The sequence below is a fragment of the Schistocerca cancellata genome, chromosome 4 (assembly GCF_023864275.1).
Source record: "Schistocerca cancellata isolate TAMUIC-IGC-003103 chromosome 4, iqSchCanc2.1, whole genome shotgun sequence".
In the NCBI taxonomy this organism is placed as follows: Eukaryota; Metazoa; Arthropoda; class Insecta; order Orthoptera; family Acrididae; genus Schistocerca; species Schistocerca cancellata.
In genome coordinates, this window is record NC_064629.1 from 654,035,510 (window position 1) to 654,060,820 (window position 25,311).

The 25,311-nt window shown below is 36.7% G+C and overlaps 1 protein-coding gene across 33 annotated transcripts in view; it reads right to left on the reverse strand.

The window, feature by feature from the left end:
• LOC126183349 (twitchin) overlaps positions 1 to 25,311 on the reverse strand; it is a 521,808-nt gene that overhangs the window by 343,551 nt on the left and 152,946 nt on the right. For 11 of the 33 annotated variants that reach the window (XM_049925263.1, XM_049925234.1, XM_049925240.1 and 8 more), the window contains 3 exons: positions 16,623 to 16,709; positions 8,874 to 8,960; positions 3,751 to 3,837 (listed from right to left, as the gene is read on the reverse strand). The exons of 6 other annotated variants lie outside the window; for them this stretch is intronic. In XM_049925263.1, the coding sequence (XP_049781220.1) occupies positions 3,751 to 3,837; positions 8,874 to 8,960; positions 16,623 to 16,709 (261 nt within the window). The remainder of the gene's footprint in view (positions 1 to 3,750; positions 3,838 to 8,873; positions 8,961 to 16,622; positions 16,710 to 25,311) is intronic. 16 more of the 33 variants (XM_049925260.1, XM_049925256.1, XM_049925254.1 and 13 more) reach the window with 6 other exon arrangements.

Below are 25,311 nucleotides of genomic sequence, written 5' to 3' on the forward strand. Positions count from 1 at the left end.
CCCACTTGACACAGTCAAATCATTTAAATATCTGGGCATAATGATGCAAAGCGATATGAGGTGGAATGAGAATGTGAGAGCTGTGGTAGAGGAAGCAAATGGACAGCTTTGGGTTATTGGGAGAATTTTAGGAAAGAGTGGTTCACCTGTAAAGGAGACTGCATTTAGGATGCTGGTGTGACCTATCCTTGAGTGTAGTTTTCATGCTCTGTAACAAACAAAAATATTTACAGAAATAATACAATTTAAAATGTCTTACTCATGAGTACTGCTTGAGTGTTTGGGGTTGGTACCAGGTCAGACTGAAAGAAGACATTGAAGCATTTCAGAGGTGGGCTGCTAGATTTGTTACCAGTAGGTTCAAACAACATGTACATGTTATGGAGATGCTTTGGGACCTCAAATGGGAATCTCTTGAGGGAAAGCAACTTTCTTTTCCAGAAACAATATTGAGAAAATTTAGAGAACCAGCATTTGAAGCTGAGAGCTAAATGATTCTACAAAAAGGTACGGCCAATCTTTCAGGAAGCATTCCTCACACACAAAGAAAGAAAATATGTTATGTGGACATGTGTCCGGAAACGCTTACTTTCCATGTTAGAGCTCATTTTATTACTTCTCTTCAAATCACATTAATCATGGAATGGAAACACACAGCAACAGAATGTACCAGTGTGACTTCAAACACTTTGTTACAGGAAATGTTCAAAATGTCCTCTGTTAGCGAGGATGCATGCATCCATCCTCCGTCGCATGGAATCCCTGAGGCACTGATGCAGCCCTGGAGAATGGCGTATTGTATCACAGCCGTCCACAATACGAGCACAAAGAGTCTCTACATTTGGCACCAGGGTTGCGTAGACAAGAGCTTTCAAATGCCCCCATAAACGAAAGTCAAGAGGGTTGAGGTCAGGAGAGATTGGAGGCCATGGAATTGGTCCGCCTCTACCAATCCATCGGTCACTGAATCTGTTGTTGAGAAGTGTACGAACACTTCGACTGAAATGTACAAGAGCTCCATCGTGCATGAACCACACGTTGTGTCATACTTGTAAAGGCACATGTTCTAGCAGCACAGGTATGAAATCATGATAACGTGCTCCATTGAGCGAAGGTGGAAGAACACGGGGCCCAATCAAGACATCACCAACAATGCCTGCCCAAACGTTCACATTAACTCTGTGTTGATGAGGTGATTGCACAAATGCGTGCGGATTCTCGTCAGTCCACACATGTTGATTGTGAAAATTTACAATTTGATCACGTTGGAATGAAGCCTCATCCGTAAAGAAAACATTTGCACTGAAATGAGGATTGACACATTGTTGGATGAACCATTCGCAGAAGTGTACCCATGGAGGCCAATCAGCTGCTGATAGCGCCTGCACACGCTGTACATGGTATGGAAACAACTAGTTCTCCCACAGCACTCTCCATACAGTGACGTGGCCAACGTTACCTTGTACAGCAGCAACTTCTCTGACGCTGACATTAGGGTTATCGTCAACTGCATGAAGAATTGCCTCGTCCATTGCAGGTGTCCTCGTCATTCTAGGTCTCCCCTAGTCGCAAGTCATAGGCTGGAATGTTCCGTGCTCCCTAAGACGCCGATCAATTGCTTCGAACGTCTTCCTATCAGGACACCTTCATCCTGGAAATCTGTCTTGATACAAACGTACCGCGCCTCGGCTATTGCCCCCGTGCTAATCCATACATCAAATGGACATCTGCCAACTCCACATTTGTAAACATTGCACTGACTGCAAAACCACATTCGCGATGAACACTAACCTGTTGATGCTACGTACTGATGTGCTTGATGCTAGTACTGTAGAGCAATGAGTCGCATGTCAACACAAGCACCGAAGTCAACATTACCTTCCTTCAATTGGGCCAACTGGCGGTGAATCGAGGAAGTACAGTACATACTGACGAAACTAAAATGAGCTCTAACATGGAAATTAAGCGTTTCCGGACACATGTCCACATAACATCTTTTCTTTATTTGTGTGTGAGGAATGTTTCCTGAAAGTTTCGCCGTACCTTTTTGTAACACCCTGTATATGTAGATGTAGATGTGGAACATCTGTGGGTTCATAAGGACAGACAGTATATCTAATTCCAGGTCCAGGACTACTTCATCTGGACTGTTTGTCTGCACGAGGTTCATTCCAATACATTTTCTTATGGTCTTCAGTCCAAAGTCATGTTTGAGGCAATTATGCATACAGGTTTCTTCATATCTGCATAAGTACTACAATCTACATCCACTTAAATCTGTTCACTATTGTCAAACCGAGGTCTTCCTCTATAGACCCCCCCCCTCTCCCCCATCTCTCACTGCCTTACATACCAAACTAATCATTGACTTTTTTCTGTAACACCACATTTCAAAAGTTTCTATTCTTTTCTTGTCCACACAAACTTTCTTTCAGAAATATGATGCTAAAGAAGTAAATTTGATTTCTGTATGTTTTAATTACTAAAAAGTGAAATATAATCTTTTGTATTCAAGACGAGTGCAAACGAGAACAGCAAGCATTCAATTGTTGTGCAGAGATCATCACATTTTTGTGTTATCTACACATCCTTCTGCCACATTTTCAATTATTGAACTTTATGCTGCTCCTCAGAATGAAGAAAACTGGAAAAGAGGAAGAGTCTTTAACAGAAAATTTACTTTGTTTCTTGTCTTCTTCTATATAACACTGACATATTGCCAAAAGGTTTATCCTTATTGTTTATGTAATAAAATTTCCTGTCAGAGTCTTCTTCTTTATCAAAAACAGCCTGTTATTTAGCTCTCTGCATTCATGCTTCACTTCACAAGACAGAAAATCATCACCACAGACTCACTGTCACTGTGTTAAATGCATCTGAATAATCAAGGGCTTTGAGTAACATCTTACAGTACTGGAATTAAGCATAACCTATGTAATGAAAACACGAGTGAGTTATTTTAAAGTGTTTTTTAACTTATTAATTTTGACCTTAAAATTAATCAAATAATACAACTCCAATTTCAATAAGTGGTAACAGTATAGCAATATTTTTCTGCATCATTGTTATACAATGAATAAAGGCTCGATCTGGATGGAAAGATTAGTCAACTTGGATGTTGAGCTGTCAAGTAGCAAAAGTATGATAGGAGGTTATAATGTGTTACAAAGGAATTGGGCACAGATTTTTGACTGAACACTTCTTTTATCTTGTATAGTACACAATCACATTCAAAACATATGTGAACTCGCATCTAAAAATTGTAAGATATTAAATTTCTGAATTGAAATATCACGATATAAACTGGTTACAGTGTTATGGAATTAAAAAGTCTGTTATTCGAACAAATCACTGCAGAGAGAGTCTTCCATAAAATATTTATCTTGAAAGAAGCAATGAAAAATATTTCCAGGCAATATGTAGAGTTATTTTTTTGTTATCAGCAGAATATGATGTAAAAGAAAACGAGGAAGTAAAATGCTTATAAATATGAAAAATATTAATGAGGAATGTTTGCAGCATAAATAAAACCAATAATTGATAACAAGAAGTGATAGAAACAGTCAGAAGAATTTTAATGTATGATTAATAATGATTAATTTGTAAGAAACAGTGACATGATCTGCTGGAAGAAATTTAAGGTGCCATATTAATGAGTATAATATCTTTTCAATCAAGCAATTTGGTAGAGAAATGTCTTCTGTTTAATGAAAAACAAATGAATACAACCAAAATAGCATCCAGGTTTACCTTTCCAGGTTCCACTTTCTTTGCAGGTTCAACCTTCTTTTCTACTGGTTTCTCATCCACTTTTTTCGCAATTTTTTTCTCCTCTTTCTAAAGACAATAACGAATTCAAATTATACTTATGGAAATGAATTAAGATACACTGATGATAATGTTGGGCAAATACAAATAATATTCTCAGAAATTCAGCTGTGTCTGCAGCAACAATGAGAGCTTCAGTTCTATAAAGATTTCCAAAAATTGTGATGAATAGCATGTACCCTTTGGACCGGGAAGGAATAGACCTTCCAGAAAATGACAGTCAAGTTCTGAATGTCCAGAAAAATAATGAAGTTTGGAAGCCTTACTTAATGATTCACTTAAATCAAAATTCCAGTTTATGTATATTATTTTGCATGTGTAGCATGACATATGTCAATATTATGTTTAGATGATTGTATGATGATAATACAATTCACAGTAACAAACTGTAATGCAAGTATGTTAAAACTGACAACATTTTAAGCATTCATATTTACATAACATCCAACATATACTCTACAAAACAGATGCAAGTTAAAAGGAGTTGCTGGTTGTACTTGACATGATCTCAGAACAATAACATAAAATGAGGAATCATTAGAAATAAACAGCTCAGTTTTATTGATTTCTTATGAGATCACATACTGACTGGAAAGCTGTAAGCAAGTTTGCATCCTTCCAACTTTATTTTCACATACTGTTCATGTTAGTTTTTGTCTAGCATTCTGAATTACAAAGATTCTATAAACATATAGGTAACACTATCAAGTGTAACACTACTAAATTGTGTATAAAAAACAGCTTACCAACCTACCTAGTATTTTGGAAAGATGTTTTGTGTGTGTGTGTGTGTGTGTGTGTGTGTGTGTGTGTGTGTGTGTGTTTTTGCTAATTAGTATATAGTTTTTTAAAAATTTTCTATGCAATTAGGATACTGCATAATAATATAGAACAAATGTCCATATGTTTTGCATTAATTAACAACAAGGTTGATATACCATTAAAGTGTGTCAACATATAAATTATTTTTAATAAGTATGAGTAATAGTACTTATTCACAAAAATCTAGTTGATGTAACTTCAAATATATTATTTAATATCTTGCTCGAATGAAGAAAAAGTTTTCTAAATACCTAGCTTTGGTAAGAGCTGTAAACAATTACTCCTGAAAGACTGTAACACATAATAAATGTGTGATATCATAATTATGCTTGAATTCACTCTTATGATTGCAGCATGCACTATGGTTTAGTAAATTAAACTTAAAAGCAAACCAGGTTTTGGAACAATTTTTGACAGTAGCCATCATTGATGAAACAGGTTTTTTGGAATGTTCTGTTTAGTGTGGATTTTATGTTATCTACAGGACTATAAGTAATGAGAGACTACTATTCATTTCACACTAATTAGTGATGTACAAAATCCTGAAAGTATCTCAACACTGTTCAACCTTTCACTTCAAAGTTGTGAAAGTATGTATATGTATTTTCTTTACTGAAATTTTAATAAAGAATATGTAGTCAGAAATTTAGCTAACTTTTCACCACTTTCAGTGAGTTTACTCATCACTGAGTACTTTTATCTCCAAACTGAGAAGTGATGGTCTGTCAGATAAGACTTGTGTTTCCCCCATGTAAGTACCTTGTTGTAATTATCAACAAGTATTACCTATTGCAGGACAAAGTTAATTTTCGCAGGCAAGAATCAGCACTGAATTAAACAAGTAATGCATGGCAGTTGGCAGAAAAAAAACTTGCTTTATAAATATTATACTTACAAGATAATATGTTAAATAATCAAATGCATGCTCAAACACATAAACTGCACAATAAGCTTACAGTAAGCTTTTTACACAATATCTGCCGGTAAATTCATAGCTTCACACTGAGAACATTCAGTTTGGCAAATGCAGTAATAGTGCAGGATTGAAAATAGATACTAATAATGAGTGGTTAACAAACAACATGCAGAATAGTTCTGTTGTAGTTTCAACACTGTGATGATTATCCATCATTGACATCACTAAAAAATTCATTGTGTGCATCACATTCAAGTTGTGACTTAAAGGAAATGGAGAATGGCAGTATTAGAATGACATGTTGATGCTGTCCTGCACTTCAGTTTATTAAGATAAGATTAGGCCACTTCTTTGAGAATGATATTAGCAATTGTATGACTGAGCCAGTTAGCATGAAACTGCAATCTGGATTATCTTTTCCAGTACAAGTTTCTTTGCTGGCTTAGCCTTTTTTCTGTGTGCTTCACTTTCTTATTTTCTTTAATAATTTCTTCCTCTTTCTAAAGATAATAATAAGTTTGGATATCAGAGTAGGTGTGAACTGACACTCCTTTAATAAGTTTGGTGGGAGGGGGAGCACGAAGGGGGTGAGGGGTGGGGGAGGGAGATTTTGGACATGCTGCGAGGTGTTGTCCCTTGTTGCAAGAAGTGAAGTCCAGCTCATTAATCCTAGGGGAACTTGGAGGTGGAATAAGTTCTGCTCATTATACTAAGGGAACCTGGAGATTAATGAAGACTTCACCAGTTTAATTTGTAATGCTTTCACAAGATGCAAGTCAAAAAGAATGGAGTATAAATCTTCCTGCATCTGAGCTGTTCCCCCTTTCATGGGAACATCAGTATGCAGAAAATGCATTTCGGAATAAATAAGTAAACTATTCTAAAAAGTTATATGCAAAAATTTACAGACTTTAGACAACTGAGGAAGAACCATTGTGTGGTCAGAATTCATTTGTATTGATTTCTCCATCAGTAATTTTAATAGGTTTGTTCTTGAAATATTTGTCAGTAACAACTTCAAACATTTTCATTTTGTATATACTGCTCATCGCTGCATTAATATTTTTAGGCATTCTTTTGTTCTTCTTTAAAAAACAGAAGAGAAAGGGAGAGAGATTTGTTTGGCTTTTGGATGAAAGTGGACTCATTAAGAAATCAAAGACTGTAAACATTCTTCTGGCAGAAAAAATCTAAAAGGGTCAAAATATAACTTTGGTTGGGGGTTCTCATTATTACCTCAAGTCATTAGAGAAAATGGAAAAAAAGAATTCTAAATGACAATGAGCACATCAAGATGTCAGGTTTGGTTCCACTGGATATGAGTCAGATGTTTAGTTCTACACTGCCTTACTGTATGATTAAAAAAAATGCAACTTCAAATATACGTTGGCAACCATTTCACTCCCTTCTGTACCTTCTCCTGCTCTTTGTATTATAAAATCAACTATACTTGATCCTCTAACACTGTGTCACTGCCCAGTTACTTCCTAATTTATATTTTTCTATTAATTTAAATTCTAGCTTACTCTGTTTAAATTATCCTCCAAGGCAGGAGAGCATTTCTGGGGATATCTTGGTTATTGCAGTAGAGGCCACAAGGTATAGCCCATGTTTGTACCTTTACATCAAATACCTTTTGCTGCTCATTTACACATTCATGTGATCAAACGGAAGAGCAAAAGGTAAATAAGAGAATGGAATCATTAAGAGATATATATCCTTAAACGCAGAATAAGATGGAATGTAATTTTCAGTTACAGTACCTGATGTGTCATCTAACTGAAAATTACTTTCCATCATACAGTATGTTCAAGAATATAATAACAAGGGTGAAAATTTACAGTTCCAAGCATATGATTTCCAATACTTATTCAATGAGGATTTAAAAAATGGAATTTTGTTTTGCTCTTCCAGTGCAATGCAATTTTTCATCAGAGGAATTATAATACAGTAAGACACAGATATATATTAATTTTTTATTAAAGCACCCAGACTTGAAATAACTGACCGAACACTTCATTATTTTTTTCATTATTTTTTCAGTGGTCTGGTGATAAACTTCTGCTTATTGGTAATGGAGCTATTGGAAGACTATTGCTTTCACCTATGGCAAACACACAAGAATCAAAGCAAATTTGTACTTCCAGACACTGAGGTCACTGTGCAAAGGTGAGAATAAACAAGAGGTACAGGAACTTAAGAAAAGGTTTTGTTGTCCATGACAATGTAATTGTTCACACTTGCAAGTAACATGATCTTTGGTTAAGAGTTTTTGATTAACAATATTAAAGCATACATGGTCATCCCCAATGTTGCACTTCTTAATCTTAATCAACTCAGCTATGTAAAAGAATTTATGGGTGGACTTATTTAAAAAATGGTCTTAAATATTCAATGAATTCATAGCTGAGTGGCAGATTTTTGTCTGTAAGCATTCAAAGAATGCAGACATGCCTTTATGGAGATTGGATAACTGTGCTGAAATTGATTTTTTAAATCTATGGCATACTTTATTCAAATGCCTTCTAATAAAAGATTATTGCAATGCAATAATCAAGCAATCCTACTTAATTTCAAACCTTATTTTTTATTCTGTCCATGTGCCATATCAGGTAGCAGAATAAAATTAGCTTCTCTTGAAGCAAATTCATGCAGCTTCATAATATTAGCAGTCCTTTTGTGCATTTCATATGCCCAATAACTTAATAAACATTTCCTTAGAACCAATGTGAAACATACTGCATAGAAATGACAGTTGGCACTAAGCCAGAATACGTCATGAGAGCTATTCCATTACACAGCGATTATGGGATAGCACTGTCATATTTTGAAAATATGAAATAAATTATAATAAAATATTAAATGAACACATTGAAAATGTTTACCACTACTACCCGATGATATATAAGAACACACTCACTGAACCACTCACTCACTCTCTCCTGTCCAATTACTGTCACACTGTTATTTTATCAGTTCAGCCTAGCTGCTTTGTAAAGCACACAGCGAACTAACACTTCACAGAAGCAAAGTGCATCAGTAGTCCTATTACATGAACACACAAACAGATTGCATTTACTTTTACATTACATTAAGCTAAAGCTATAATAAAAAAATTTTGGGACAATACAACGCTGATGAAAGTTTGTTTAAATAGCGTAACAACAGATCTAAGCAAAAACTGGCAGTTTTTAAACTCTGTAGTTATGCAGCAAATTTTGTTAAAGAGTAACTGCAGCAGTGCTACAGGGTGCAACCAAGTGGGGATTCAAAAAAAGTGTAAATTGATAGTGCACTAATAAATTACCTTATCAGGTTCTAGCTCATTTATGAGGTCAGCCTTCTTTTGTGGCACTTCCTCATCTTTAGTTATGTCAATTATTTCTTCCGTTTGCTAAATACAACAATATAGTGGAGCATAAGTGTGAGGGTAAATACAAATTAAGTGAATGAAAAAATGAAACAAAAATGATTATTTCTCAAATATCTTGCTTCAATGCAGCACCAGTTTCTCATCCGTGAAAATCACACTCTAAACAAGAGTACATCCAGCCATGAATAATATCACTTAATCTCATCTATTTTCTCATTCAAAAAATTAAATTGTATGATATTCAGATCCTCTGAAAAAATGGTAATAGTGAGACTCTGAGCATGTTGTGAAACAGACATTCTATACCTTAAAAATTAACTGTAATGCAGTTCACTAACAAATAATGTAGAAATTATGTACAGTAATTTGCAATTCCTCAGAATTACATTAAAACAGAAAAATGAATTTTCCTACTGCTGTAATCATATAAAGTTGTGACAGAATGGAATTAATTATCAGAGAATGGTACATGTCAAATCAGCAAATCAATGAATGATTTTAAAGAGGCCAACTATCAAGCTAATGCAAGTTAAATCTTTTTTCTTTTATGTCATATGTCACCAAAAAAATGAGGAAAGTTGTACTTAGTAATTCAACCACTTTAATCACGCAAGATTCTTCTGATGGGAGAAATCATGTATGGGGTTCCTCAAGACTCAATCCTAGGTCCACTACTGTTCCTCATATATACAAACAATCTTCTGTCTAATACACAACAAGCAGAATTTATTCTTTTTGGAGAGAACAATAGTATTGTAATCAATCAAAGGATACATACAGCAAGAGAAGAAATGGTAAACAATGTTTTTACAAGTATCATTGACTGGTTTCCTGAGAATGGTCTCACTCTCAATTTTATAAAGACACAAAAGATTCAGTTCTGTACATCTAGATGTACAACACCAATGATAAGTGTAACTCATGGTACGGAAGTAATAAATAAAGTGTAAACTTCAAAATTTCTACGTGTCCATATTAATAAGAATTTAGACTAGAAAAAGGACGTTTTGGAACTCCTAAAACAAATCAGTTCAGCCATATTTGTGATTAGAATAATTGCAATAACATAAGATTGCAGAAAATGTAATGTTCATTATTCCACATTAAGGTTGTCTTGAGGACAACATGGGGAGCACAAGGCTGCAACCAAAATTTTTTATCACTTACCCAGTGATACAAAATTTCTGACAGCAGAGCAACATTTGAAAACAAACTGAAAATGTTGACAACTACTTCTATTCAATTACAATTTATCCTGCAAATGATCCATGAAACTAACTCATTAGTCCCATCAATAAAGGAAAATTAATGCAAAAATTCGTGTACAGTAGAGCCCTGGTGATTCAAGTTAATTGGGGTTGAGGCAACCTCGAATTACAAAAAAACTCGGATAATATGGAAATATCACTAAATCAATGGGTAAATCAGGAATAAATGTTTAATGAGCACAACAATGATTAAAAAATAAATAAAAACAATACAACACAAACCTGCGTTATATGTACATATATGGATACATATTTCCAAGATGCAAAAGTACACGTTACATTTTAAAGAAACTGTCCATTGTTTTAAAATAGAACCTCGTTTTTTAACAACAATGTCATGCCATTTTCTAAGAAGTATGGTGTAATTGGTGTAGCTTCTGCTTGCTGCTCAATGTAACATCTAGCACTGCCAAACCATCGATGTAAGTGATGACAGGTATAATTTCTTCAGGCAATTACTCATCATGACTGTCTTCAGAGGGTTGACTAACCATTTCAACAACTGCAAAACCAGTCTCTTCAAACTGTTCAACCATTTTGAAATGTCACTTGCATTCACATTTTCACATCCAGAAGGCTTTTTCATCAGTTCTGCCAATGGTAGGTCATCTTCATCTGTACTGAAGGTATCCATTTCAAATTGTATAAAATCTGGTTCCATTACTTTTTTAGAGTCTCCACTCTTATTTCAGACCATGAATCGACTATTTAGTAAACTACAGCTTTTATCATATTCTCTCTCTCTCTTTTTTTTCCTTTTTTATTTTTAGAAATTCTGAATCAAACGATGAGGATACCTTTTTTTTTCAAGCATTGTAAAATGCCTTGGTTCTTAGACTGAATTAAACACATCATATTAGTGGTAAGAACAATGCGCAAGTACCTTCACATTGTAATTCTTCCTCATTATGGTGTGAAAAAGCATCGTCAAGCGTTAAGATTGCTTTGGAAGGCAAGAACACTTTCTTTGGCTATCTTTTGGTCTCTGGAACAAAATCTTCGAAAAACTACTTCTCAAAAATATTTTTGTCCATCCAAGCAGATTTTTGGTGGACATACGTAACAGGAAGTGCAGAAGCAGGGATATTTTTTAAAGCTCCACTTGCATTCAGCGCAGCAAGAACTGTTAAACTCTCTCTATGTTTCTTGTAGCCTGGGGAAGCCTTTTCTTCTTTTGAGGCTAGACTTTTAGATGGAAGTATTTTATAATTTAGCCCTGTTTCATCACAGTTATACAGCTGATCGAGGGTACAAGATTTTCTTCTTGTAAAAATTTTCTTAATTTCTCATAAAACTGTGTAGCAGTTTGAGAATCCACAGAAAGTTTCTCACCACAAATTTCAAGCTGCTTTATGCTGTATTGCTTCTTCCACTTATCCAATCATCCTAAACTTGCAGTAAAATCGTCATCACCTTCCTTTAAGTCATTTCCAAAAAATACAGCTTGCAGAATAGGCCCTGAAACGGGGTTTCCTTTTTCTCTTTGTTGAGTAAACCAAATGAACTAATCTTCACTCATTTTTTCATACTCAGATTTCTTCACTGACTTCTGTTTAATGATAAAACACTTCTTTGATGAAAATTTGTCAATTTTGTCTCTGTTTCTATGCCAGTCTCCAACTGTCACTTCACTGACTCCATACTCAGCATCAAGTTTTTAAAATGTTTCTCCTTTGTCTAGTCTTTTTTCAAAGCCTACAGTTTCACATTTAATAGCACAACTTTTCTTTTACTCCAACCACTCATTGTAATGTATGAATTAAAACATCAAGAAACACACAGTTACATGTACAGTACACAGTACATACGTACAACACTTTAAAATCAATGTGACATGTGTGGGCTCACTACAGTACAGATGGTACTTCACAACCAGCTAAAGTACATACAACAATGGCCAGCCAATGTTGTAAAATGTGTACTGTATTGTTACCTATGCATACTGTATTTTAATGAGCACTGTTGCTGAGTAGGCACAACACTAGGGGTAACAATAATGATGGTATGGACTGTACAATTAATTGTTATGTGGTCCCAGTTAGTGAAAGGTTGACAAAGAAGCACCCTCCTTGAAACTCAATGGTACCAGTCCATCTGTAATAGAAATGCATTAGCAGTCTGATGCCAAAGTTATTTCTGTGCATTATGAATGAAAACTCTAAGTAGGACAGCTTCACCTGTACTGTACATGGAAACTGAAAGAAAGTTCAAAATGTAACACATTGGAAGCTGTGTAAAGCATACGTATGAAAATGGGTTTTTACTCTCGTTTTATGTAAATTTTAATTTTCTTAAGACCAGCTCAAATCACATGGAACCTTGCAAATTTTGTGCAGTGGTACAAGGGAGTGCCATGAACAATACATTAAAAATACTGACCAATGGGTGTGATCACTGGGGTGGGGAGTGTTTAAAGGTCACTTCTTTTATGGTTGTCTTGAATAACTCAAAAACCATAGATTCTGATGAAATGTTCTCCAGAACAAAATCAAACTACATTAAATTTGTTACAAGAAAGGTCCTATTCATTTTTCTCTAGTGCTAGTAGTTTCTGGGTTGCAGGAGATGGAAAATTTTCTGCTTATTAAAAATATTGTTTTAATGGTCTAAAATTGATGTTTATCTTTAAATGAAGTGGGTAAAAACAAATATTAAATGTGTGTAACATGTCTAAGTGCAGTAGATCCTTATTAAGGGATAAACTGTATTCCAGGGTGTAACAGGGTGGATGGGGGAGGGGCAGGGGGGGGGGGGGAGGCACAGGGGAATGTGTGAAATGGAAGCACAAGGGAAGATAGGTCACTGGAGTGTGTTCATTCACTCCCCTTCTTCATAGGTCTAGAAACTTAAGATTGAGCAGGTGATTACCCACTCTACCTATCCCAGTATGTCAAAAGAAGCAACAACAGGACGTTTCACAAAGTTATACTGACCCTCCACAGTATGCCTTATTAATCACTGGCAACACAGTGTATAGACATGCAGGGTGTGTTTGTTTTCCACAGAATACATCAACACTACATGGAATGCAGATACGACTTTTGTTAATAATGCTAACACAAGGAGCATGTGTACAGAATCTACATAAATCTCTGCACACTGTTCTACATTAGTAGAGAGGAAAATGATTCTTAGTCATCCTATACGCCAGCTGTAGTTTACTTCCAGGAAAAGCAACTTCCCACACCATGAGTGTGGTTACAGTCAGACTTCACTTCCTGAGCATTTCTTACACAGTTATCTTGCGTGGACAAACAAAACAACTTCACTGAGCTCGCATTTATACAGTAGAGTTATTTTAGTTTATTAAATGAGTATTTATTTGCATTTGTTAAGTGAGCTTTTATGTAAAATACATTCTTGTAAACACTGTCTGAAAAGTTTTTAATTTGTAAGAATGTTGTTGTCAGTAATCTATGTAATGTTGGTGGAAAAGGGATTAGACTTGTAAATGTATCACCTTGCTGCTTTCTATCATTGGCAACATATTATAAAGCCATGTAATTTTGTTGTAGTCATTTGATGGTGAATTAATGAATGATCAGAAAGTTCTTGCACTTCTCCCATCTTTAACTGTTTTACTGGTAGACTGCATACATCTTTTTCATTCATGAATTTCTGGCACTTGCAGAGAGGGCAGCACTGAGTGGAGCCACTTATCACACATCCACAGTATATCTTCGAAGATGGGTATGAATATGTCTGATGGAATGGGACTGATCATGTTCATGTTTAGAACAGTAATATGCTGTAATGCACTGCTTGACTTATGTCGAAATTTTGGAGTTCTTTAATAGCTTGGTGACCTACCTCTGTTGCAGAGGGCGACAATTTCAGCCTCTGGGCCTCTTCAGATATTGGGAGAGCAGAGATTGGTGTGAGGCTTTTCATACCCCTCATGCTGTGAAAATTATTCCAGACAGTGATAGTCGAGACAATGAAACTGACATTACTGAATTGTATTGACAGCATGTTACATTTGGAACAAGCTCTCGAATATGGTAGACAGCTGACAGCTCCAACTGTTGAGCTTTTTTTACATAATAGCTCACTTAAATAAGTACTCATTTAATAAAAAGAAAATAACTACACTATATAAACTAAAGTTCAGTGAAGTTATTTTTTCTATTCACGTAAGGGAACTGAACCAGAAATGCTGAGGAGGTATAGTCTGTATGTAAACTGAAAATGCTAGCAGCACTTGTGGTGGGGGAAGTTGCTTTTCCCAGAAGAACACTACAGCTGCTGTACAGGAAAACTAAGAATCAGTTTCCCCTCTGGCAGTATAGGATAGTGTGCAGTGATTTACACAGATTCTGTCCACATGCATTTCTTGCATTAGTATTATTAATAACTCACATCTGCATTCCATGTAGTGTTAATGCAAAACAAAGACTCCACAGGCATGTCTGTGTACTGCATTGGCAATGATTCATAAGGTGCAATGTGCAGGGTCAATATAAGTTAATTAAGCATGCTATCACAATTTTCTGAGGTATTTCAGGGAGGATGTAAGGCAAAGTTGTCCAGATATGAGTCACAGAAACAAGGGGGGTGCTCTATAATGACAACACATGTCCAGATAAGTTGTGCATTGTGCAAGTTTCATTTTCTAAAAGTAAGATGCCAGCAGCTACCAACCCATTGTATGTATCAAGTATCAACCAATGTAGCTTCTTTCTCTTCCCCAAGAGGAAAGTCAGTTTGAAGAGGAAAAGATTTGATACAGTTCCTAAAATGCAAGCAGAACTGTAGAAAAGGCAAAATGCTCTAACAAAGTATCATCAGGAATAATTTCAGAAGTGACAGTAATTCTGGCAAATACACATGCTTACGGAACCAGGTTTAGACTGAAAGTAATGTTGTAGACCAAGTAAAAAGTAATTGTTGTAATTAATACATTTCAGAAAATTTTGGATAGATACTCTTAAATAATGGTGTCACCTTATTTTTAAATCACTGGTACAGACAAAAATATTTATTCACACATTAACAGGAAATTGTGCATCACAATATATTCATGGGCACAATAAACTCCACATCACTGTTGTGTAAAATTCATTTTCAGACATACAAATACTCCTGGAATATGCATGCAAATCAAACCTGAACTTAAGCTAAAACTGATTAGTTAACATATGCAGTAAAGTAATGTGATAAAATTCAGTATGCTTATTTATTAATACTAAGAATAGTATAAAATTTATGTGTCTGTCAATCTGATTCCCACATTGTGTTGTGTTATATCCTGTGACTAGTGTAGTGTCGCTGCGTATGCATGTTTGAATCAGTTGTCAACTGTATCAGTGCTGGCCAGTCACTGGAGGCTGCCTGTGGAAGGTGTGCACAGGGCTAGGTCTCCACCATAACGTCTACTGGCAACTCACGCATATATATGCGCAGAACAACACTATCCGTCTCTCTTGTGTGTCTTCCAGTGTGCTGTTCATATCAGTGTACTGTGTCTTGTTATGTAGGGATTCATTGGCTCTGTTGTCCAGTGTAGTTGAGTGCTTCATGAATAAAGCCATATTTGGGTTACTTTGGACTGGTCTCATGTACTACTTAGTTACAACACAATTGGATACCATCCTTGTCACCAACTGTGTCATAACTATGTATTACATGAGACCAGTCCAAAGTAACCCAAATATTACTTTATTCATGAAGCCCTCAATTACAATGGAAAACAGCCTCCCTTTAATCACCACGTAACACAACACAGTACACTGATGGGAATGGCACTCTGGAAAGGCACACAAGAGAGCTAGTTAGCACTGCTTGTTGCATATATATGTGTGAGTCACTGGTAACAATGTGCTGGAGACTGCATGCACACCCCCTACAGGCAGCCTCCAGCAGCTGGACCATGCTGATACAATTGGCAACAGAGTCAAACCTGCACACACAGTGACACCACACTCAGTGCACACATAGTAGTCACAAGATATAACATGTTGTGTTAATTGCAGTGTTTTTAATGACTACTTAAGTATAGCCACAGAGTAATCTAAATACATGTATTTATTTAAGGAAAACAATAAGGAATTAGACTATAAGCATGTATTCTTGTCAGGAGTTCAAAGGGCTTCTCTGTCTTCTTTAACAAGCTTCAAAACACAGCCACCAAAGAAAATTATTAGCCAAGCTCACTTCTGAAGCATCATACACCATCATGTAAGAATGTATAATTAGTAAAGATAGTTAGTTAATTATACTAGAAGAGTTTATAATAGCTGCTTCTCTCTAACAATGTATTCTACATGCTTACGAGTTCCACTAACGGACCCTAATGGACTGTTTGAAGTGTCTGGATTCTGTTGTATCTACATCACATTGTTGTGAGTAAGAGTGAGTCAGTGAGAATTATAAAATTGTATTACTCAATTGTAACTGAAGTCATACACAGAATTACCTTAAGAGGCTCCAATTTCTTTGTTGGTTCAACTTTGTTTTCTGGTGGTTTCTCCTCAGTCTTTGTCTCAATGATTTCCTCAGTTTTCTAAAGATATCAGTGAATTATGTTGTCAGTGTGAGCATAAATCAGTATTTACTGAGTGCAGACTGTGATTAAATCAAAATGATTTCACAGTTCTGAATAAGAACATGCTGACAGAATAGGGTAATTGTAACTTATGCCAAAATAAACAAAAATGTTCTATGATGTGCAGTCATATATGTCCTTCTATACAGGGAAAAGTATAAAAATTATGATTCATGTGTCTGTAAATGTTTTTTGCGATGTGTCGATGCAATGTAATCTTCACAGTTTCATTTCCACAAATGTTTCAGAAAGGCGTTTCTCTCTTTCTCTTTCCATGTTCTGGCAAAGTGCTAGAGTATCACAGACCAGCTCCTTATGTAGGTATTGCTGGCGAGCATTTAAATCTTGTAACAGTTACTCCACAACAGTTTAACAACGGCCCAGCTGACTGTTCATGTAGCTCGCAACTCGAGTGTGTCACTCACCACAGCTCTGCATGATGCACCTTATTGCATCAAAGTCTATGCCAAGCAGCAGAGATGGCAAAACTCTTATCTTCATTAACAAGATTGATCAATATTTGTATCTCGACTGCCTCCTTAGTAATGCCTCCTCAATAACTGCCTTCCCAAGTCCTATATTGCATACATGTTCACTGCTATGTATGTGATACAGTGCTGCAGTTGTTCCACATAAAATTATCCACATTTGCATGGAATGTGAAGGCCCCTAGAGTACAAATTCATAGATTATCTTCCACACTGCCCAAAAGATTCCTTATTTTTGCTGGTGGTCAAAATATGGGCTTGATAATTTTCATAGGCAGAGCATGCAAGGTTCAAAACGTAGTTCTAGTAAAACCCATGCCTTTTGGAGGGGAACCGTTGTGAACAATAAACCGACACCAAAAGTCACCAATATACCTCTAGTTTTTGGGATGTCAACAAGAAAACAACAACATATCTCACACGTGATGGAAACTACTATGAAAAAAATCATGGGGTTCCATCATCTGTTACGGTAAAGTTTTACATGGAAGAATTTGAAAAGATTGCACCAAGAACAGACCTACTACAGGTACACTGACAACATATTCGTAGTGTGGCAATATGAGAGGGGCTCTTTAGACAAGTTCTTCAACCACCTCAACAAGATTCATCAAAATAGTTGCTATACCACCAATGTTGAGGGAACAACTGCCTCTGGTTTTTGGATGTCCATGTAAAAAAGAAACCTGATGGCACTCTGAGGCATAGATTTTACAGGAAACCACTCACAAATCCTGTATCTTCCAGCAACTAGCTGCAATTATCCAGGACAGTGATACTCTTGTCTGACAGCCCTGGTGCCCAGAGCAAATGTCGTTTGTGATAACTGCAATGTATTGATGACACTGGACCATCTAAAAAAGACTTTTGCTTCCTTTGACGACAGACATGATGAAATTAAGAAGACTCTGGGGGCACAGAGACACAATGACAAAAGTAAAGAAGGAGCAAACAATGAAAGAGAAAAGTTGGTGCAGCCTCCACAAGAATTGGCCAAACTCTGCCTAAGAAAGGTGTTAGGCACATATTTCGAAAACTTGCAAATATAAGGAAGCTTCAGGGCATATATCATATTCCATGCAAACCCTGGAAGTCTTACATCAGACAAATGCAGCACTGTCTATCCTTGTGTTGCACTGTAAACATATATAACATAAGGTTAAGGCAGGACAATAAATATGCACTGACTGAGCACAGCTTAATGGAAAAGCACACATTCAGTTTCAAAAAGATAACTGTCAGCTGCTCAGCTAATGGTTTCTGTGAAAGCATTTTTAAAAAGGCAATCAACATAGAACTGTTGATAAATTTGTTAACCAAGGTAAGTGTTTTGCCCTCAGACCAGCTAAATAACCAACCTTTGAAGAAATAAGATGGCAGACTCAGTGGGGTGCATTGCACAGGGAAGTGGTGGATAGTGTGTGTGAATTGCCAGCTGTATAAAGGACTGGCCAGGCCACTGTTTAACTCTTGTGAAGCACCTGTTGCAAGATTTAAATGCCCGCTGCAGTACCTGTATGAGGATGTGGTCAATGATACACTGGCACTTTACCAGAAGATATAAAGGGAGAGAGTAGTGTTTCCAAAATGTCATACTTGCACTCTGATCTAATACAGCAAGAAACCTGTGAAGATATCATTACATTATGATTCTTACGAATATTTTTGTAATATCTGACAACGAACTGAAAAATATTATAACAGAATAGCTGTGAAACATACTGCTAGTACATTTACGCACTAGAAGTATATTTAATGTAACAACAGAAAAGATACACAGAACATTGATTAAAAACATCTAAAACAGTACATACTAACATCCTGCATGTTCTCAGAGTGAATCTTTCACTCTGCAGCAAAGTATGCACCGTTTTCAGAACTCAAACCCAGTATGGTACACATTTTTAATCTTCCAGCATGTTTCAGCATACTTATTATTAAGCATCACATTACATTAAAAGTATGTGTTCAGGATTTGGCGATTATTGATCAAACCGATAAAACATTTCCGAGAGCCATAGCATTAATTACATACTTCACAAATAAATCTACATGAGGTTGATATCATTAGAACAACACCAATAGCTGACATTTTTTACCTTCATACGATTAATTACAGATGAAATATGCTATACATTTGCCAAAACCTTGTAATATACTCTAATACATTTTATTCAACACAAATGTCAATTTTTATTGGTAAATAAAGTGCTGAACACACTGGGTAGTGGACTTAAATATATTTTTCAATCAGTAAATAAGGGGAATACCTACTGTTCACAATACATTATGTTACTATTGTAGTCAAAATTCCACACAGACATATCCTCCTGAATTCATCATGTGTGAATATGAATACAGAGATAAGTCAACAGACAATACTTCAGGATGTGAAAGGTTTATCAAATATATATTTTGTAAGCATGGAATCCATTCAAAGACTTTGCCAAAAAGTCATGGAATACAATTTAACAGAAGGGGCAAAAATTTATTGGGCCAAAAAATTAACTGCATGCTGAAAACTGTTAATTATAAACAATGTGTAGTTGCTGTTGTTTCAGATCCTACAACTATGCCAGTAGAATCTGTGTAAAAAGATAATTCTCCCACAACTGAAGCAAAATCTGCTACAAATTAATCATATACTCCATAGATAGTAATGAATTAAACTGTGTAAATTGTGGCCTGTTTTGGGATGTAAGATATTTGATGTCACTGACTACAATTTTACACTCCAGAAACTATATTTCTAGAAGACCCATGGAGCAGGATATGACTTGTTTAAATATTATCTTTCTAACAGACTTCAACAGGCAGATATACAACTTATAGATAGAGTTTAATCATCAGCTCTGCGAAGAGACCTTCGTTTTTTTCTTAATACACCGTTGGCCATTAAAATTACATCAGGAAGGATAACAAATAATGTAACTTTATTGCTTATGGATGTACAATACAGAAGAAGATTCCATGATTAAATTTGAAGCTTATTTGGGTTTATACAGGATATGAAATTAAATACACAGGGGTGTCATTGCCAGTAGCAAAACTGGCTCTTGCCCAGCTGGGCATCAGGTCAAACTAAGCTTGGATGACAGACAGGGGTAATGCCATTCCAAGCTGGTACAGCTCTTTGCCAGATTCCATTAATCTTATGTGGTCGGCAAGTGGTGGCATGCAAGTCACTCGACAACCCACAAGCAGATATTATCAACAGGTGAGAGATCTGGATAACATTCTCGACAGAGCAACAGTTGAGCACACACTGCCACAAGATAGGTAAGGACAACACGGAAAACATGGTCTTCTGTTAACTTGTTGAAAGATAACATTATGGAGACCTCAAAGATTGGCCACAGGTGCCAGCTAGAACAAGTTAGTGTGTTTTTCACCCAAAGGCAACTCACATCATCATGACAGCTGCTGTGCCCATGACATTAAAAATGCAATCTCACTACATTCTCCTTGGAGCTGCCATGCATTCATCATGATACTGTACACAGAACTGAGACTCATCTGAAATGACATCTTGCCATTCATTTGTTCAGTGTTGTCATCTACATCTACATGGATACTCTGCAAATCACATTTAAGTGCCTGGCAGAGGGTTCATCGAACCACCTTCACAATTCTCTATTATTCCAATCTCGTATAGTGCGTGGAATGAATGAATACCTATATCTTTCTGTACGAGCTCTGATTTCCCTTATTTGATCGTGGTGATCGTTTCTCACTATGTAGGTCGGTGTCAACAAAATATTTTCGCATTCGGAGGAGAAAATTGATGATTGGAATTTCGTGAGAAGATTCCTTTGCAACGAAAAACGCCTTTCTTTTGTTGATTTCCAGCCCAAATCCTGCATCATTTCTGTGACACTCTCTCCCATATTTCACAATAATACAAAATGTGCTGCCTTTCTTTGAACTTTTTTGATGTACTCCGTCAGTCCCATCTGGTAAGGATCCCACACCGTGCAGCAGTATTCTAAAAAAGGACGGAAAAGTGTAGTGTAGGCAGTCTCCTTAGTAGGTCTGTTACATTTTCTAAGTGTCCTGCCAACAAAACACAGCCTTTGGTTAGACTTGCCCACAATATTTTCTATGTGTTCTTTCCAACTTAAGTTGTTCGTAATTGTAATACCTAGGTATTTAGTTGAATTTACGGCCTTTACATTAGACTGATTAATCGTGTAACTGAAGTTTAACGAGTTCCTTTTAGCAGTCATGTGGATGACCTCACACTTTTCGTTATTTAGGCTCAACTGCCACTTTTCGCACCATTCAGATATTTTTTCTAAACCGTTTTGCAGTTTGTTTTGATCTTCTGATGACTTTATTAGTCGATAAACGACAGTGTCATCTGCAAACAACCGAAGACGGCTGCTCAGATTGTCTCCCAAATCGTTTATATAGATAAGGACCAGCAAAGGGCTTATAACACTACCTTGGGGAAAACCTGAAATCACTTCTGTTTTACTCTATGACTTTCCGTCAATTACTACGAGCTGTGACCTCTCTGACAGAAAATCACAAATCCAGTCACATAACTTAGACGATATTCCATAAGCATGCAATTTCACTACGAGCCACTTTTGTGGTACAGTGTCAAAAGCCTTCCGGAAATCCAGGAATACGGAATCGATCTGAAATCCCTTGTCAATAGCACTCAGCACTTCATGTGAATAAATAGCTAGTTGTGTTTCACACGAACAATGTTTTCTAAACCCATGTTGACTGTGTCAATAGACCGTTTCCTTCGAGGTAATTCATATTGTTCGAACACAATATATATTCTAAAATCCTGCTGCATATCGACGTTAATGATATGGGCCTGTAATTTAGTGGATCACTCCTACTACCTTTCTCGAATATAGGTGTGACCTGTCTTTGGGTACAGATCTTTCGTCAAGCGAACGGTTGTATATGATTGTTAAGTATGGAGCTAATGCATCAGCATACTCGGAAAGGAACCTAATTGGTATACAGTCTGGACCAGAAGACTTGCTTTTATTAAGTGATTTGATTGCTTCACTACTCCGAAGATATTTACTTCTACGTTACTCATGTTGGAAGCTGTTCTCGATTCAAGTTCTGAAATATTTACTTCGTCTTCTTTTGTGAAGGCATTTTGGAAGGCTGTGTTTAGTAACTCTGCTTTGGCAGCACTGTCTTCAATAGTATCTCCATTGTTATAGCGCAGAGAATGCATTGATTGTTTCTTGCCGCTAACATACTTCACATATGACCAGAATCTCTTTGGATTTTCTGCCAGGTTTCAAGACAAAGTTTCGTTGTGGAAACTGTTATAAGCATCTTGCATTGAACTCTGCACCAGATTTTGAGCTTCTGTAAAGGATCACCAATCTTGGGGATTTTGCGTCTGTTTAAATTTGACATGTTTCTTTTGTTGTTTCTGCAACAGTGTTCTAACCCGTTTTGTGTACCAAGGAGGATCAGCTCTGTCGTTTGTTAATTTATTTGGTATAAATCTCTCAACTGCTGCCAATACTATTTCTTTGAATTTAAGCCACATCTGGTCTACACTTATATTATTAATTTGGAATTAGTGGAGATTGTCTCTCAGGAAGGCATCAAGTGAATTTTTATCTGCTTTTTTGAATAGGTATATTTTTTGCTTATTTTTCAAGGACTTGAGGATTACAATATTCAGTCTCACTCGTTATTAACTCAGGATTATTTATTGCTAACAGGACAAGTGTGTTTTCACAACTGTTTACTATTCGCATGGGCTCATGAACTAACTGCTCGAAATAATTTTCAGAGAATGCGTTTAGCACAATTTCAGATGATATTTTAAGCGTACCTCCAGAATTAAACATGTATTTTTGCCAACATATCGAGGGTAAATTAAAGTCACCACCAACTATTATTTTATGAGTCGGGTACGTGTTTGAAATCAAACTCGAATTTTCTTTGAACCTTTCAGCAACTGTGTAAGTAATCTGCAGCCTACACGGTCGCAGAACCGTCTGAGCCTCTGATTCAGACCCACCACTCAGCTCTGTACCAGAGGTCCACAATCGGTCCTGTCGACTAATGCTGCAAATGGTCAGCTCTGCTTTCATCTTGCAAGGAAGACTGGCAGCCTTCACCACTTCTGTTATCCGCTCAAAACCAGAGAGAATATCTTCTGATCCAAAGTGACACACATCATTGGCACTGACGTGAGCAACCACCTGCAGTTGGCTGCACCCTGTGCTCTTCATGGTATCCGGGAGGACCCTTTCCACATCTGGAATGACTCCAGCCAGTATGCACATGGAGCGCACATTGGTTTTCTTACCATCCTTGTGAGTCAAGTCCCTAAGGGTCCCCATAATGGGCTTAGCATTGGAGCTCCCTACTGCCAATAATTCCACCCTCTGCAATTGCCCGGATCTTGCAGGCTGAGTGGTTTCCTCTGAAACAAGACAGGCGACAGCATATGGCTCAGTGACAGTGTCAGCCACAGACAGCACCTGGACCTGTTTGTCAGACAAACCAGGGAGGTCTTACGTGCGGCCACCTGGGAAGTCTTTCGCCGGCTGCTTCGCCCCGGGGCGACCTCCCACTCGACCACAGGTGAGGGGTCGGCCTCAGTGCAAGCAGTAACTGGGTTTGCCACCAATGAGGACCGATCGGAGGACTTTGATGTGCTGGTCATCCATTGGATCATCGAGTGCACTACTCTCAGCGAGCCTCAATTTGATGCCACATCAAGGGAAGCCATAACAATGGTTGCTGAGCAGACAGCTCCTAGTGCTCCAGGCACCATTGCACTGTCTGTATGCATACTTGTCATGCTATAAACAAGCCCATTTCCTGACTCAGGGTATGTGGCAAGGCTGCATAATCATACATGGTTGAGTGAATAATACACCTGTCCTCTCGAGTGCTAGTCATGCGGGGTTGCTAAGGTTAAGCATGGCAATGAGTATGTTCCTCCTGTACCTATTAATTGCATATTCACATGACAGTAATAGGACCAACCAACACAAGCAGCATTATTGTGGAACAACAAACAGCAATCAACACAGGCCATGATCCTGCTGCTGTCAAATTCTGGCATGCTGGTAGACTTTCTCATTCTTACATAAGGATTATCATGATCTTCTTGCAAACAAACAACATTCAAATGTTATTTTTGCACAAGATACCTGCTGTGTAATCTTTCCTTATATACAGAATGTAGATGGCATTATCCTTCCCTACTTTGTGCAATTGTGCTGAAATGCTAATCTACTGTGTATCCAAGTTGCATGCCATGGTGTTGCAATTTTAATGGAAAGCCATATATTTACAAATGACATGCCAAGCTCTATATCAGCAGCAAGTACAATATTGTTTGCAGATGACACCAGTCTGTTTAACAGGAAATGAATGAATCTGACTTACAGGAAAGTGCCACAGTGGCAACAGAAGAAGCCAACAATGGCTTAGGCACAAAAGACTGATTGTAAATGAAAAAAGGATTAACTTCAGCCATATGATGAACAAACTAGGAACCAATTTAACAGTAAACCTTGGGCAGTGTTCAGATCTGGCAAACAACTCACATTAAAATTTTGAAAAATGTGGTTGGGTGAACATTTAAGGCTGGAGAAATGTACGTAATTGTTAAACAACAAAAATTATGTCTGTATTGTTATGTTTTAAGAATGCTTAAATATTTCTGTAGTACTGATACAGTGCTGTGTACTATTTTGCATTCATGCATAGCATATTATGATAGGGCACAGTGTTTTGGTGGAATACCAGTCTGGCTAAAGACTCATATATACTTTAAAGAAGAGAAATAAGAATCATCAGATGGGTCACACCGAGAGAATCACGTACATATATTTTCAAAGAAATAATGACCTCAGCATTTTTCTATATTTATAAACGGTCAACTACATAGCTTGGAAACAAGAAATATTGACAATTTTCATAAACAAACACAAAAAAGCTATGTATCAAAAAAGTGCATTGTATTAGGTGAAAAATCTTTTTAGTGCATTTCCTAAGGAAATACAGGGTTTGTCTGTAAAGTAGTGAGACTGGGTCTGGTGAAAAAAAAAGTTATATATATT